Source organism: Dendrobates tinctorius, unplaced genomic scaffold (assembly GCF_039654945.1).
Source record: "Dendrobates tinctorius isolate UK_male_01 unplaced genomic scaffold, ASM3965494v1 ptg000250l, whole genome shotgun sequence".
Lineage (NCBI taxonomy): Eukaryota > Metazoa > Chordata > Amphibia > Anura > Dendrobatidae > Dendrobates > Dendrobates tinctorius.
Genome location: NW_027361917.1, coordinates 48,186,005 through 48,202,348, shown reverse-complemented (window position 1 = coordinate 48,202,348; position 16,344 = coordinate 48,186,005). Strand labels below are relative to the sequence as shown.

General features: G+C 40.2%; 1 protein-coding gene across 1 annotated transcript in view; it reads right to left on the bottom strand.

The window, feature by feature from the left end:
* Positions 1-16,344, bottom strand: part of ADGB (androglobin) — a 463,044-nt gene that overhangs the window by 376,633 nt on the left and 70,067 nt on the right. Inside the window, exons 2-6 of the mRNA XM_073557676.1 lie at positions 10,805-10,967; positions 9,131-9,223; positions 1,702-1,773; positions 1,371-1,574; positions 354-493 (exon numbers count right to left, since the gene is read on the bottom strand). Of these exons, the coding sequence (XP_073413777.1) occupies positions 354-493; positions 1,371-1,574; positions 1,702-1,773; positions 9,131-9,223; positions 10,805-10,967 (672 nt within the window). The remainder of the gene's footprint in view (positions 1-353; positions 494-1,370; positions 1,575-1,701; positions 1,774-9,130; positions 9,224-10,804; positions 10,968-16,344) is intronic.

The window sequence follows — 16,344 nt, the reverse complement described above, 5'->3', positions numbered from 1 at the left end:
ATTGATACATGAAACTCACACGAATGTCGTTTATTTCCATTTTAGAACATGGATCCCAAAACTGAATTCCATACTCAAGATGTGGTCTTACAAGGGATTTATGAGGGGTAATATTACATGGGGAACATAGGATTTGATCTCTTTTCATAAAACCTTAAATTAAATTTGCCTTTGGTAAGTTGTTCTCTATGACAGCAGTGCAGAAGTATCACTGGTTACGTAGCGATAGATAGAAATCACTCTAAAAAATCTCTACGGTGGGATTGAAGGAGAAGAACTCGCGGGGAAGTGATGACACAAAAACCAACAAACCGAATAAAATATAAATCAAAAGAAATGTAAATGTGCCATACTCTACACTCGCAAGCTTAATGATAGCCTTGGCCAGCAGCATTGGCCATAATTCAGCTTCAAAGGCCGTGGCGGGGAGCAGCAACTTGTCATCTTCGCTGAACGGTAGAGTATCATCCACGACAATTTTTCTCCAACACCCCTGAGAATAAAGCAGAAAGAGCAAAGTAATGAAAACCCTGAGCAGGAATAAACTATGATTCAGAGCAAGTGATCCTTCTCTCCTACACAAAACACTTCCATTGTTTTCCTGCTGTGGGCCGAGAAGAATTATTGAAGGCTTAAATGAAGAGAAGGCACCAAGATTGCAGCTTAGGCCCCACGCACGCACGCTTCATGTGACAGCCACTGATAATCTGTCCTAATTTGGTACGCTGCTCACATCACTTCCGACCGGGTCCCCTGTACTTCTGGATGTATAAATATCATTGCCGAGTGAAACTGCAACGTACTATTTATTCTAAACCATTGCGCTAAAGCTTTAATTTGTCTCTCGAACACATCTGCAAAATGTATTATTAAAATGGGGGGGATTCACAAATTAAATATGGCACGCAAACGAAAAAAAACGACATCAGAAAGAAACAAAACAATTACATGCAACAGAAGTGGGCGAAAGTCACAATCTACTATGGCTGCAGCAAATGGGACAAATCATGAACTGATAAGTGGTTAATGGTTTATCACCTATACTGCCAACGATTACCTGTCCTCATGCAGCATGTCTAATATTTAAGGAAATCTGTCTGCAGTTTTTTACTATGGAATCTGACAGCAGAATGATGTGGGGGCTGAGAGTCTGATTCTTGTGATGTGTCACTTACTGAGCTGTGTGCTGTTGTTTAAAAAAAATCAGTGTTTTATGAGCATGAGATTATCTCTACAGGACTAGGTGTCTCATGCCTGATAGTCAACAGCTCTGTGTAACAATGAGATGGTAGAGAAATAAAGGCATATATGTATGGCATACAGTACCAGGTAGACCAGAGAACGTTCAGAATGTGCCGTTAATGACTTACCATCCAATAGAGTTTCACAATGTATTTCCCATAGCTGTTGTACAGAGGCACGTGTCCCTTTCCAGCTTTACAGAGCGCGTAGATGTGTTCCCATGGCTTCCATGTTACCACTGGTGGTTCTGCGGATGTGGCTTTATTATCTGTCACGGTTTCATTAGAGATTTTCCAGACAGCACTGACCTCGCTAATGATCCATCTCATGAGCTGAGAGATAAGATGACAATACCAGAATACGACTAAATTATTATTATAGGATTTTAAAACTAACAAATTTCAAATAAGTTTCCCCAAAGTGTCAGCTTAAATCCAGAGCAAGAACAGCTTCACATACCTCACTGCCAACCAAATGCTCGTTTGTTGATAGTAAATCACAGGAGGTTTCATCCTTAACAACCACAGGAGGCTAAATGGAAAAGACAAAAGAGATACGGGATTACTACGCTCTGGCGGCCGAAGAGGTCATTCTCCCATACAATTTGGGGAATGCATCGAAGCTGTGTAGTAACATAGCACGAGAGTGTACATTATGGAAGTTATTTGACAATTCAGTGGCCCTGACTCATCAGAACGGGTGATGAATAAATGCAAAATGCGCCAAATCCATTGATCACCCGTCTACAACCTCATGGCTTTAAAGTGACAGCAGTGGCGTAGTGAGCACTGGGCATCCCCAGTCACCGGAGGCAGGGGAGGGGAGCACAGAAACGTTTTTCGTGTTACCACCCATCTCATCAATCACTTAATCTTCTGTTTGCCATACTTAGGGGGAGGATATCTTTTTCTACTAAAGATCATCATAAGAGGTACAGCATATCTGATCACCCGCAGCATCTAACCAGGATATAGATCTCCCAGTGACTTAACACTTTTTAGCCAATTGTACAAGCAAAGATAAGAACCTTTATAATATAGCATACAAAAAATGCTTCTTTTTTCACTTCTCTTCTGCATTGACCATTCATTCTTTAAAACTGCTCAAATCTGTCTACATGTTTGTCTTCATTGAGGGATCAAATGACAGCTGCTGCCTATAGAAATATAGGAAGGGGGGAGGTGGATGGACCCGGGAGACAGACCTCCAGAGTAAGCAAAAAGAAGCTGTTTCAGCTTTTATTGAGTAGAGCCTGTGGGATATAACTCATATAATGGCCATAAATAGTGGTATCCCCTAGGTACACAGCCAACAGGTTATTCTGAAAAGTCATATCATAACCTGTGGAAGCGCAATGAAAGCGCGAAACGATCGTCTGTATTTGCTCCACTGCTTTATCTGCCTGCTGTGGGTAACATGATGCCACAATAAAGGATTTTTTTTGCACGGGACGGATTGTACCTATCCGCTTTCTTCTTTATGGATACACAATTTTTTTTTTCCCGTGAAAGAGGCACCCGTATTCCCTGAAGTGTGTGCAGCTTCATTAACCCGAGGTCATACAGCTGTGCCTTTGTCTTGCTTTTCTTCTATGTATATGATTTAAATGGCATTTGCCTGCAGATTACCCCTATATTTGCAGGTAAATAACATTTGCAGGTATTACAAGTAGGTACCCTTTAAAGCCTTTTCAGAACTGGTCATTAAGGGGTTACTGCGATAGGAATCAAACAAACAGAATCTTAGTAAATCAAATTTGTTATTTGCTGCTGAGATGCAAGACGGCTTCTGTATTTTGCGGTACAGCGCCACTAGATGGCAATGATATCATGTGTGCAAGAAAAAGAACATGACCAAAAAGAACATGTTCCCTGCAACTTTCATCATTACTCTGCATTAACATGAAAGCGAGGTTCCTGAACATTGATTTATGTAATATCTGGACGTAATACTGTACATTTACCTGCTATTAATATTTGCTATTCTCCTATGTATACTCTATTATCCACTTGCGGTGGAACCTGCGTCTGGAGGCACGTTTGCCCCTGCTCCACACCATACTAAGCTTACCAGCCCAGTCTGAGGACAGTCTGTCCCTATACTCAGCACACGAAGCTACTTTATAGATTCACATCATATTGCAAGAAATCTATTATAAACACGTAAATGAAGAAGGTCATTAATTGACCGAAACGTTTTACCTTCATACTACAATAAATCTCCTTTGATTACACTTAAGTTGAGTGCTAAGTTTATACCTATTATATATACTCTTTTGCTTCCTCCCCTGCCCAGGAGCTGTGGTATGATCAGACCATGTTCCTGTACGGTCAGACACAGACATTACACAGTGCACAGCAGGGGCACATTTATAAGATTATCTCAGCACAGGAACATTTTTTAAACACATCCAATTGTGGAAATTATTATTATTCCAAGATCTATTGATTAAAATATACCGTACTTTTGTTCGTGATACAAATTTGTTTTGCGGAAATGAAGATAAATCTAATAAAGTGATTTGCAAAGGTTCATAACTTTCCATGCTGGATAAAATTCTAAAAACTAACTAAGTTTCTCTATATCATGACATATACACAAGAGTAGACAGTGTATGATGTGCAGCTACTAACAGACTAGGTATTTCTGTGTTGTTCTGCTTATTGCTTGTGTCATATACAGTACATGTCTTCCATAAAAAATCCATTTGAACGTTACCAAAAGTTCACCTATATTATATTATATAACAGAATACTGTAGTAATAAAGAAAAAGATCGCTGAAATTGTAGTTGATACCATGAATAAAAGATGCAATAATTAAAGAAATCCAGACAATAAACGGACTGCAGACAGCCAAGCTTTACAGCAAATTTAGTTTTATTTGCTGTCAATGTGAATGGCAAAGTGAAATGCAGGACCCCCATAATGCTAATAACATGGTGTGCCTTGGGAAATTGTAGTGGAGCCAATAGTTTTCTTTTTTCCTCACATCCCAGTGTGAATATGTGTACACGTCCACACTGTATGACATTTATCAAGGACACAATTCTATATTTAACACAGAGAAATTCTGAAAAGCCAACAGTGGCAGAAACCATTGATACTGACCGAATCCTGACCATGGCTAACGAGAGGAAGTGCACAAATAATGAGCTGTACTGAAGCATTACAATGAAACACTTCAAAGTGCCCTTGATGAATTTGCACCTGCTATAAATAGAACACAACAACACAGACGGCGACAACCCTGGCACACCCTGCAAACACGTTTCCTGCAGCGGTGCTCCAGGTGCGCCGAAAGTCTGTGGAGAAAATCCAATCTACACGAAGATTTCATCTATTATAAGTTTATGCTTAGAACATACAACACTGCCCGTCACCTCTCCAAACAAACCAATTTCAACACCCTCATCACTTCACTGTCCAATAACCCGAAACGTCTCTTTGACACTTTTCATTCTCTACTCAACCCAAGAGTACAGGCCCCAACCACGGAGCTCCGAGCTGATGATCTGGACATTTACTTCAAAGAAAAAATTGACCAGATTCGACAGGAAATTATCTCCCAGTCACCTCATACCATGCACCGTCCTCCCTCCCCCACTGCATCTAGCTCACTCTCTGATTTTGAACCAGTCACAGAAAAAGAAGTTAGCAGGCTCCTTGCATCTTCTCGCCCAACCACTTGCATCAGTGACCCATTTCCATCACATCTCCTCTAGTCCCTTTCCCCTGCTGTCACCACTCACCTAACTAAAATATTTAACCTCTCTCTCTCTTCTGGTATCTTTCCCTCCTCATTTAAGCATGCCATCATACATCCACTACTTAAAAAACCATTCCTCGACCAAAACTGTGCCGATAACTATAGACCTGTCTCTAATCTTCCCTTCATCTCTAAACTCCTGGAACGCCTGGTCCACTCCCGTCTTAGCCGCTATCTCGCTGATAACTCTCTTCTCGACCCTCTCCAATCCGGTTTCCGCTCTTTACACTCTACTGAAACTGCCCTCACTAAAGTCTCTAATGGTCTACTAACAGCTAAATCAAATGGTCATTACTCCATGCTAAATCTCTTGGATCTCTCTGCAGCATTCGACACTGTGGATCATCAGCTCCTCCTCACTATGCTCCGTTCCATTGGCCTCAAGGACACCATTCTCTCATGGTTCTCCTCCTATCTCTCTGACCGCTCCTTTACTGTATCTTTTGCCGGTTCCTCCTCCTCTCCCCTTACTGTTGGGGTTCCTCAAGGATCGGTTCTAGGCCCCCTCCTCTTCTCCTTGTACACTGCCCCTATTGGTCAAACAATAAGTAGATTTGGTTTCCAGTACCATCTCTATGCTGATGACACCCAATTATACGCTTCTTCTCCTGACATCACGCCAGCCTTTCTAGAAAACACCGGCGATTGTCTAAACACTGTGTCTAACATCATGTCCTCACTATATCTGAAACTGAACCTGTCAAAGACTGAACTCCTTGTGCTTCCTCCCTCTACTAATGTACCTATACCCGACATTGCCATTTCTGTGTGTTGTTCCACTATTACTCCCCAGCAATATGCTTGCTATCTTGGGGTCATACTTCATTTCGAGCTTTCCTTTGCCCCTCACATTCGATCACTGGCTCGCTCTTGTCATCTGCACCTCAAAAACATTTCTAGAATTCGACCTTTTCTTACTTTTGACTCTGCAAAAACTCTTACTGTTTCTCTTATTCATTCTCGTCTCGACTATTGTAACTCTCTTCTAATCGGTCTCCCTCTTACCAAACTCTCCCCTTTCCAATCTGTCTTGAATGCTGCAGCCAGGATCATATTCCTCACCAATCGTTACACCGATGCCTCTACCTTGTGCCAGTCATTACACTGGCTACCCATCCACTCCAGAATTCAGTATAAACTTATTACCCTCACCCACAAAGCCCTCCATGGCTCAGCACCACCCTACATCTCCTCCCTTGTTTCAGTATACCACCCTACCCACGCCCTCCATTCTGCTGATGACCAGAGGTTAGCATCCTCAATAATCAGAACCTCCCACTCCCATCTCCAAGACTTTACACGTGCTGCGCCAATTCTTTGGAATGCACTTCCCAGGTCAATACGATTAGTCCCCAATCCCCACAATTTTAAGCGTGCCCTGAAAACGCATTTATTCAGACTGGCCTATCGACTCAACACATTAACCTAATCTATCCCTGTGTGGCACAGCCAAAAGTTTTACCATAACCAGGCTCCCCGCATCATATTCCCACATGCTTTATGCATCCATTAGCCCTCTGTGTCTGTACTGAAACACACTTAACATTATGGCTGGTCCATACAATCAGGGCAACTGTTACCACCCACCTTTCGTGTCTACCTCTTTCCTCATAGACTGTAAGCTTGCGAGCAGGGCCCTCATTCCTCTTGGTATTTGTTATAATCTTTGTGATTATTGTTATGCTGTAATGTCTATTGTCTGTACAAATCCCCTCTGAAATGTAAAGTGCTGCGGAATATGTCAGCGCTATAGAAATAAAATTTATTATTATTATTATTAGCTGTATATAGGAGCTAGAAGGGACCTATATCAGGGGCCGGCAACTCCTTTTCCCAAGGAGTCACATGAAAGATCATGACTGTTGTGGATGGTCCAACCAACAGGTCAAACTTAAATCTGCACAATATTATGTGATAAATTGAACAGAAAATAATAATATTGAGTAGAATTAAGTGTGCTGTCTAGCAGCTGGTGCTGATACGCTACGGCTTATACTGACGTGTTATTGCCTATAGCAGCTAATCAACACGTCATTTACTGCCTTTTCTAGAGTTTATGAGAAGCAGTATATCCTACTGCTCCTGTCATTCAACCCTTATACCTTGATCAGCAGCTCCCCCCACACAGTATGATGCCCCCTGAAGCTCCACATATAGTGTGATACTCCCATTGCTTTCCACACATATTGTGATACTCTCACAACCTCCCACACACTGTGTGATGAACCTCACAGCCCCCAAACAATATGATGACCCCACAGTACCCACACATTATCTTGGCTAAATAGCCTTCCACATAGTATATTGACCCTACAGCATGAAGGCCCCACAGTACCCTTACACAATATGATGTGCAAACAGCATTCACACACACAGTGTGATGACCCCATATCCCCCTACAAACAGCATGATGGCCAATAAGTACCCCATACTGCATTATGACCCACCCATACACAATATGATTGCCCCAAAAGCCCACCCCCCAAAAAAAATATGATACCCACACAGCCCCCACATGGTATGATGATCCCACAGTCTCCAGGCAGCATGATGGCCTCACAGTCCCTTTTCACAATATGATGGCCAAACAACACACACACAATATTATGTGACCCCACAGCCCTCTACTCCCAGCATAATAGCCAACAAGAGCCCTACACTGCCTAATGGCCCTACAGACCCTCCTACACAAAATGATTGCCTCAAAAAAAAAAAAAACACAAAAGTATGATACCCACACAGCCCTCACATAGTATGATGATCCCACAGTATCGGCACAGCATGGTGGCCTCACAGTCCTTTTTCACAATATGATGGCTAAACGACACTCACGCACACAATATTATGACCCCACAGCCATCTACACACAACATAAAGGCCAACAAAAGCCCTACATTGCATAATAGTCCTACAGCCCCTCCTACACAATATGACTGCCTCAAAATTCCCCACAAACCTATGATACCCACACAGCCCCCACATAGTATGATGATCCCACAGTCTCCACACATCATGATGGCCCCACAGTCCCTTTTCACAATATGATGGGCAAACAACACCCACACACATGACAATACGACACCACAACCCTTTACCCACAACATAATGGCCAAAAAGAGCCAGCCCTACACTGCATAATGACCCTACAGCCCCTCCTACACAATATGATTGCCTCAAAACCCTCCACAAAACTATGATAACCACACAGCCCCCACATAGTATGATGATCCCACAGTCTCCACTTATCATGATGGCTCCACAGTCCCTTTTTACAATATGATGAGCAAACGACACCCACACACATGATATTATGACCCCACAGCCCTTTACCCACAACATAATGGCCAACAAGAGCCCTACACTGCCTAATGACTCTACAGCCCCTCCCGTACAATATGATTGCCTCAAAAGCCCCCCCCCAAATAGGACAGGTAAAGTCAAAGGGCTGGACGTGGCTTATGGGTCGCACATTGCCTAGGTTTGGTCTATATCAACAAAAAGAAATATTTTAGCACTTTGGCATTTCAGAAAAGGTTGTGCAAGTAGTGGACAACCACTTTAACGTTAGGGTTAACATTCTTTAATATTAGTAAGTTAAATTAAAAATAGATGAAGGGCTTTTCCTGTTTCAGAAAACCCTTATCCTCAGGTGAACATTGTTTATTTTTATTTTTTTTTTAAACCCTGCGCCTTATTCATCCTCCCCAGGTCTGGCGCTGAGTCTCTGCCACTGCTCTCGATTTCTGTTATTGCCAGGAGAGCAGTCGTCGATCAGTGAGCTCAGCCGCTCGGCCTGAGTAGACGACGCTAATTAGGGTTAGTGCTACTTAACATTAACACTGAGTTGACATCAGTGATGTGAATAGAGATTGTGATTTTTGCAGAGTTAATATAATTAGTTTTATCATTAATCATTTCTAACATTAGGGTTAACATTAGTTTTCATGTTTAGCCACATGGAGGGTTAACATAAGAATCATTAATAATAAAATGTTTTTAACAGTTTAATGCTTATATTAGCAGCCGTAAAGAGCATAGATCTCGATGACATCAAGCACTTCAGCACTTCACAAGAGAATTTATTGAAATTCAGTGTTTCATTCCGGCACAATAATTCTTACCACGCTTGTTATAAACTCATGGGGACGTTTCCATGAATGGATTTTTAGATTAGCTGGTAATTCAATTTTTCCTTCAGGATCATCAAAAAAATGCTGAAAACAAAACAAAAATAGATTCATAGAAATTCTACAAAGAAAAATCCATAGAGTCTACATCCTACTGGGAGTTTCCAAATTGTGTAGAAAATTACAGAATGCATCTTAAACAGGAATTTCGGCAATATTCCAAAAACATACTGAGGCTAATTGTCATCCTATGTAACTGACCCTAGCATGCGTATGCAAGACCATACTTATAAAATTACGATTAGGAATAATAGGCAATTAATTCAGAGCAATTTAGAAGATTACTAAAACGGACGAGGATTTAGATTTAAAGGGATTGTTCATCTTTGAAGATTTTTTTTTTATTTAAATGCAGGTAATTGGGGCTAAAAATTAGTTTCGTAAATGAGTTTTATTAGAAATGTTGAAATATTTGGCTTTTACAGGCTTTGATTCCCTCCACAGTCAACTTTGGTGTGATCTTTGTTCATAAATCAACTGATAGGAGCTCCAAAAGAGGCAAGATAAGAAAAATGCAGATAAAAACTTTCATACTTTTTGTCAAGCTGTCATAATGGGTTTACTCATGGATTATCAATTGAATCATATTGCAGCCAACAATAGACACAGCTATCATTATATATGCATCACTGATGCCTCTAACTACATTTTTACTCTTTAGTATTCAGGTCTCGTGTATATCAACGCATGAAAGTGAAGATTGAATGATAAGCAGAGGTTGAGAGGTAGAACCATGGGGAACTTAATGAAGGTTTTACTCAATGGAAGGCTCCATGCCCTGCCCCTTGGTAGGAGATAACTAAAAGTTTTATTTAAAAGCAGATGCTCTGCACAGTGAGCAGGTAAGTCACACTAAATGCCGGGAGTCCTGTGTTCTATTAGATTTATTGACTGGAACACTACAGAGCTGGTGACCCACAGAGGATGAACCAGGAGATTACATGGTCTTAGTGGTATGGCTGGTAATAAATCTATTTAGGGCACAGTGAAGGGGGTGACCAGTAACAGAGGCGGTGTTTTGAACGGCGGAATGAGGAGGCCTCACTTATCGGAGAAGCAGAAGTATGGGGTCTGCTGCATATGATATAAATATACAGTACATATGTATTTATACACTTCTCAGAATAAATGAATACACCCATTTAAAAAGTATAATTTTAATCAATATCTCACAGAATACAAAAGCTGGTCTAGATGACACTTATGTCTGCTCTACTCCAGGCAATATGCAATCACACACAGCTGACCAATGAGATCAGTAAGAGCAGACTGTCATTACATGTCTCACACTGAGAAAGCCTGTTCTATACTATTGTAGGGGCGTTTTATTCTTTCCTCTGCATGTTGCTGCCTTCTTATGATTGGACAACATCAAACAGGGAGAAGAAGGACACCCCCCCCCAAGTTTGACTCTAGGGAAGATCAATATCCTTATGGTGTACATTATTCCAATTCAAAGATTGTGTTTTACCCAATCAGATGGAGTAAATTAATATGATTATTAATTTCAGAATCATCAACAGAAATTAAATTGTACTAGTGAAAAATTAACATTTGGAAACTCTAATTGCTATTCTGGAAGCATTCAGTGCAATTTACTGTACTTACTAAAGCTGGGCTTTTTCCGGTTTTGTCTTTTTCCTTTCCGCCTTTTCCTGTGTCCCATTTTTCTCCATTTACATCTGCTTCATTCCATTCTGGCCACAATGAAGATCTTCCTTTCTTAAACTCAACTGAGGAAACCAATGTATTGGCAACAACTGATGCCATACTAGAAATCAGAACATATTAATATGTGTCATTAGGAGATAAAAATAAAGAAACTTGTTGATAAAAAAAATGTATATAAAATTATTTCTCATACAGTTATGTGGAAAATAATGGTGTGTTTAACCCCTTCACCCCCAGTCTGTTTTCATTTTTCTGACCAGTGTCACTTTATGTGGTAAAAACTCTGGAACGAGTCAACGTATCCCAGTGATTCTGATTTTTGTGTGATACATTGCATTTTATGTTAGTGGTTATAGTGGTTATAGAGGCCTATATTTTTTGAGTTTTTGTGAAAATAATGGAATTTTGGCAAACATTTTGTTAATTCTGCAATTTTCAAACTATGAATTTTTATGCCATTAGAGTGGGGGAAATAAGTATTTGAGCCCTTGCTGATTTTGTAAGTTTGCCAACTGACAAAGACATGAACAGTCTATAATTTTAAGGGTAGGTTAATTTTAACATTGAGAGAGAGAATATCAAAAATAAAATCCAGAAAATCACTTGGTATAAATTATATACATTTATTTGCATTTTACAGTGAGAAATAAGTATTTGGTCCCTCTGGCAAACATAATACTTACTTGGTGGCATTTACTAATTAAACTTACTAATACTTAATACTTGGTGGCAAAACCTTTGTTGGCAAGCACAGCAGTCAGACTTTTTTTTAGCTGATGATGAGGTTTATGCACATATCAGGAAGAATTTTGGTCCACTCCTCTTTGCAGATCATCTCTAAATCATTAAGATTTTGAATCTGTTGTTTGGTAACTTGGAGCTTCAACTCCCTAAATAAGTTTTCTATTGGATTAACGTCTGGAGACTGGCTAGGCTACTCCATGACCTTAATGTGCTTCTTTTTCAGCCACTCCTTTGTTGCCTTGGCCTTATGTTTTGGGTCATTGTCTTGCTGGAAGACCCAGCCACGACCCATTTTTAAAGTCCTGGCGAAGGGAAGGAGGTTGTCACTCAGGATTTTACGGTACATGGCTCCATCAATTCTCCCATTGATGCGGTGAAGTAGTCCTGTGCCCTGAGCAGAGAAACACCCCCAAAACATAATGTTTCCACATCCATGCTTGACAGTGGGGACAGTGTTCTTTGGGTCACAGGCATCATTTCTTTTGCTCCAAACACGGCGATTTGAGTTAATGTCAGATTAATTATTGTCTCATCTGACCACAGCACTTTCTCCTAATCACTCACAGAATCATCCAGGTGTTCACTGGCAAACTTCAGACGGGCCTGCACATGTGCCTTCTTGAGCAGGGGGACCTTGCGAGCACTGGAGGATTTTAAATCTTTACGGCGCAATGTGTTACCAATGGTTTTCTTGGTGACTGTGGTCCCAGCTGCCTTGAGATCATTAACAAGATCCCCTGTGTAGTTTTAGGATGATCTCTCACCTTCCTCATGATCAAGGATACCCCACGAGGTGAGACTTTGCATCGATGTCAATTGACAGTCATTTTGTATTTCTTCCATTTTCTTAATAGTGCACCAACAGTTGTCTCCTTCTCACCCAGCGTTTTATGATTTTGTAGCCCATTGCAGTTTTGTGAAGGTCTATGATCTTGTCCCTGACATCCTTATAAAGTTCTTTGATCTTGCCCATGCTGTAGACCTTAGAGTCTGACTGATTAATTGAGTCTGTGGACAGGAGTCTTTTATAAAGGTGACTATGTAAGACAGCTGTATTTAATGCAGGTAATGAGTTGATTAGGAGCGTCTGACTCTAACTAGTCTGTAGGAGCCAGAAGTCTTAACGGTTGGTAGGGGATCAAATACTTATTTCTCACTGCAAAATACAAATAAATTTATATAATTTATAAAATGTGATTTTCTGAATTTTATTTTTGATATTCTATCTCTCAATGTTAAAATTAACCTACCCTTAAAATTATAGACTATTTATGCCTTTGCCAATGGGCAAATTTACAAAATCAGCAAGAGATCAAATACTTATTTCCCCCACTGTAAACAAGATAGTTACATACGTGGTCACAATTGTTGATACCCCTCGTTTAAAGACAGAAAAACCCACAATGGTCACAGAAATAACTTGAATCTGACAAAAATAATAAAATAATAAATCAAAAATGTATGAAAATGAACAAATGAAAGTCAGACATTGCTTTTCGACCATGCTTCCACAGATTTTTTTAAAAAATAAAACTTATGAAATAGGCCTCGACAGAAATGATGGTACCCCTGAAAATAATGTGACAAAAGGGACATGTTAAATCGAGGTGTGTCCACTAATTAGCATCACAGGTGTCTACAATCTTGGAATCAGTGAGTGGACCTGTATAGAGGGCTATAGATACTCACTGTGCTGTTTGTAACATGGTGTGTATCACACTCAACATGGACCAGAGGAAGCGAAGGAAAGAGTTGTCTCTGGAGATTAGAAAGAAAATTATAGACAAACATGTTAAAGGTAAAAGTTATAAGACCATCCCCATGCCGCTTGATGTTTCTGTGACTACAGCTGCACATATTATTTAGAAATTTAAGCTACATAGGACTGTAGCCAAACTCCCTGGACGTGGTTACAGGAGGAAAATTGATGACAAATCAGAGACGGATAATACGAATGGTAACAAAAGACCCAAGAAAAACAGATTAAAGGTGAACTTCAAACAGCAGAGTCAGATCGCACCGCCGCTGTATGAGCCAAAGTGGACTTCATGGGAGACGACCACGGAGGACACCATTGTTGAAAAAAAATCATAAACAAAACAGACTGGAATTTGCCAAACTACATGTTGACAAGCCACAAAGCTTCTGGGAGAATGTCCTATGGACAGATGAGACAAAAGTGGAACTTTTTGGCAAGGCACATCAGTTCTATGCTCACAGACGGAAAAATTAAGCATATCAAGAAAAGAACACTGTCCCTACTGTGAAACATGGAGGAGGCTCTGTTATGTTCTGGGGCTGCTTTACTGCATCTGGCACAGGGTGTCTAGAATCTGTGCAAGGTACAATGAAATCTCAAGACTATCAAGGGATTCTAGAGAGAAATGTGCTACCCAGTGTCAGAAAGCTTGGTCTCAGTTGCATGTCATGGGTCTTGCAACAAGATAATGACCCAAAACACACAGCTAAAAACACCCAAGAATGCCTAAGAGGAAAACATTGGACTATTCTGATGTGGCCTTCTATGAGCCCTGACCTAAATCCTATTGAGCATCTTTGGAAAGAGCTGAAACATGCCTCATCCCTCTCCATAATCTTTGAAAATTCTTGGAGAACAGGAGAAGTCCCAGAAGACTGGAGAAGAGCAGCAAATGTTGTTCCTATCTTCAAAAAGGGGAAGAAGGTGGGGAACTATAGGCCAGTGAGTTTGACTTCTATACTAGGAAAGATCTTTGAACAAATTATTAAACAACATGTATGTAAGTACCTGGGCAAGAATGAAGTGATTAAACAGAGTCAACATGGGTTTGTAACTATTAAGTCATGTCACACTAACTTAATTTCCTTCTATGACAGAATCACTGATTGGGTGGATCAGGGAAATGCTGTAGATATATCCTGACTTCAGCAAAGCATTTGACAAAGTATCTAACACAATCCTTATTGAAAAAATGGCTAAGTATGGAATGGACAAGGCAACTGTTAGGTGGATTCATAACTGGCTTAGTGATCGGACCCAAAGAGTGGTCGTAAATGGCTGCACATCCAGTTGGAAGAATGTCTCAAGTGGGGTGCCACAGGGCTCTGTCCTGGGCCCTGTATTGTTCAACATCTTTATCAACGATTTAGATGAAGGAATTGAGGGTAAACTGATTAAATTTGCTGATGACACAAAGCTAGGAGGGATAGCTAATACTAGAGAAGAGAGAGAGGATTCAAAAAGATATAAATAAACTGGAGCAGTGGACCGCAACTAACAGAATTGTTTTTAACAGGGAAAAATGCAAAGTACTACATCTTGGCAATAAAAATGAAAAAAGCATATACAAAATGGGAGGAATAGGGCTAAGCAACAGCACATGTGAAAAAGACTTGGGTATACTAATTGATCACAGACTGAATATGAGTCAACAGTGTGATGCAGCAGCAAAAAAGGCAAATGCAATTCTAGGATGTATAAACAGAAGCATACAGTCTAGATCACGTGAAGTCATTATTGCCCTCTACTCCTCTTTGATCAGACCTCATCTGGAATACTGTGTCCAGTTTTGGGTGCCACATTTTAAAAAAGACATAAACAAACTGGAGCAAGTTCAGAAAAGAGCGACCAGAATGGTGACCGGTCTGCAAACCCTGTCTTATGAGGGAAGGTTGCAGGATTTGGGAATGTTTAGCTTGCAGAATAGAAGACTGAGAGGAGACTTAAAAGCTGTCTACAAATATCTCAAGAGCTGTCACATTGTAGAAGGATCATCTTTATTCTCATTTCCACAAGGAAAGACTAGAAGCAATGGGATGAAACTGAATGGGAGGAGACACAGATTAGATTAGAAAAAACTTTTTGACAGAGTGATCAATGAGTGGAACAGGCTGCCACGAGAGGTGGTGAGTTCATCTTCAATAGAAGTCTTCAAACAGAGGCTGGACAGACATCTGTCTGGGATGATTTAGCGAATCCTGCTTTGAGCAGGGGGTTGGACCAGATGGCCCAGGAGGTCCCTTCCAACTCTATGATTCTATGATTCTATGCTGTCTGGAAAAGGCAGCCTTCAAACACAAGACAACTGGAGCAGTTTGCTCTTGAGGAGTGGGCCAAAATACCTGTTGAGAGGTGCAGAAATCTCATTGACAGTTACAGGAACCGATTGATTGATTGGATTTCCTCAAAAGGTTGTGCAACATAATATTAAGTTAAGGGCACCATCATTTCTGTCCAGGCCTATTTCATGAGTTTTATTTTTTAATAAAATTCTGTGGAAGCATGGTTGAAAAGCAATGTCTGACTTTCATTTGTTCACTTTCATAGATTTTTGATTTATTATTACTTTTGTCAGATACAAGTTATTTCTGTGACTGCTGTGAGTTTTTCTGTCATTAAACGAGGGGTACCAAAAATTTTGACCATGTGTGTATATCACACAAAATAGTTAAGAAAAATCATTTACCACATGTCTACTTTACATTGGCATAATTTTTTAAACATAATATTTTATTGTTAGGAAGTAGTAGGGTTAAAAGTTGATCAGCAATTTCTCAATTTTCCAACAAAATTTACAAAACCAATTTGTAGAGACCATATCACATTTTAAATGACTTTGATGGGCCTATATGACAGAAAATACCCAAAAGTGACACCATTTTAAAAACTGCACCCCTCAGAGTCCTTAAAACCACATTCACAAAGTGTATTAACCATTCAAGTGCTTAACAGGAATTAAAGCAATGTGAAGGAA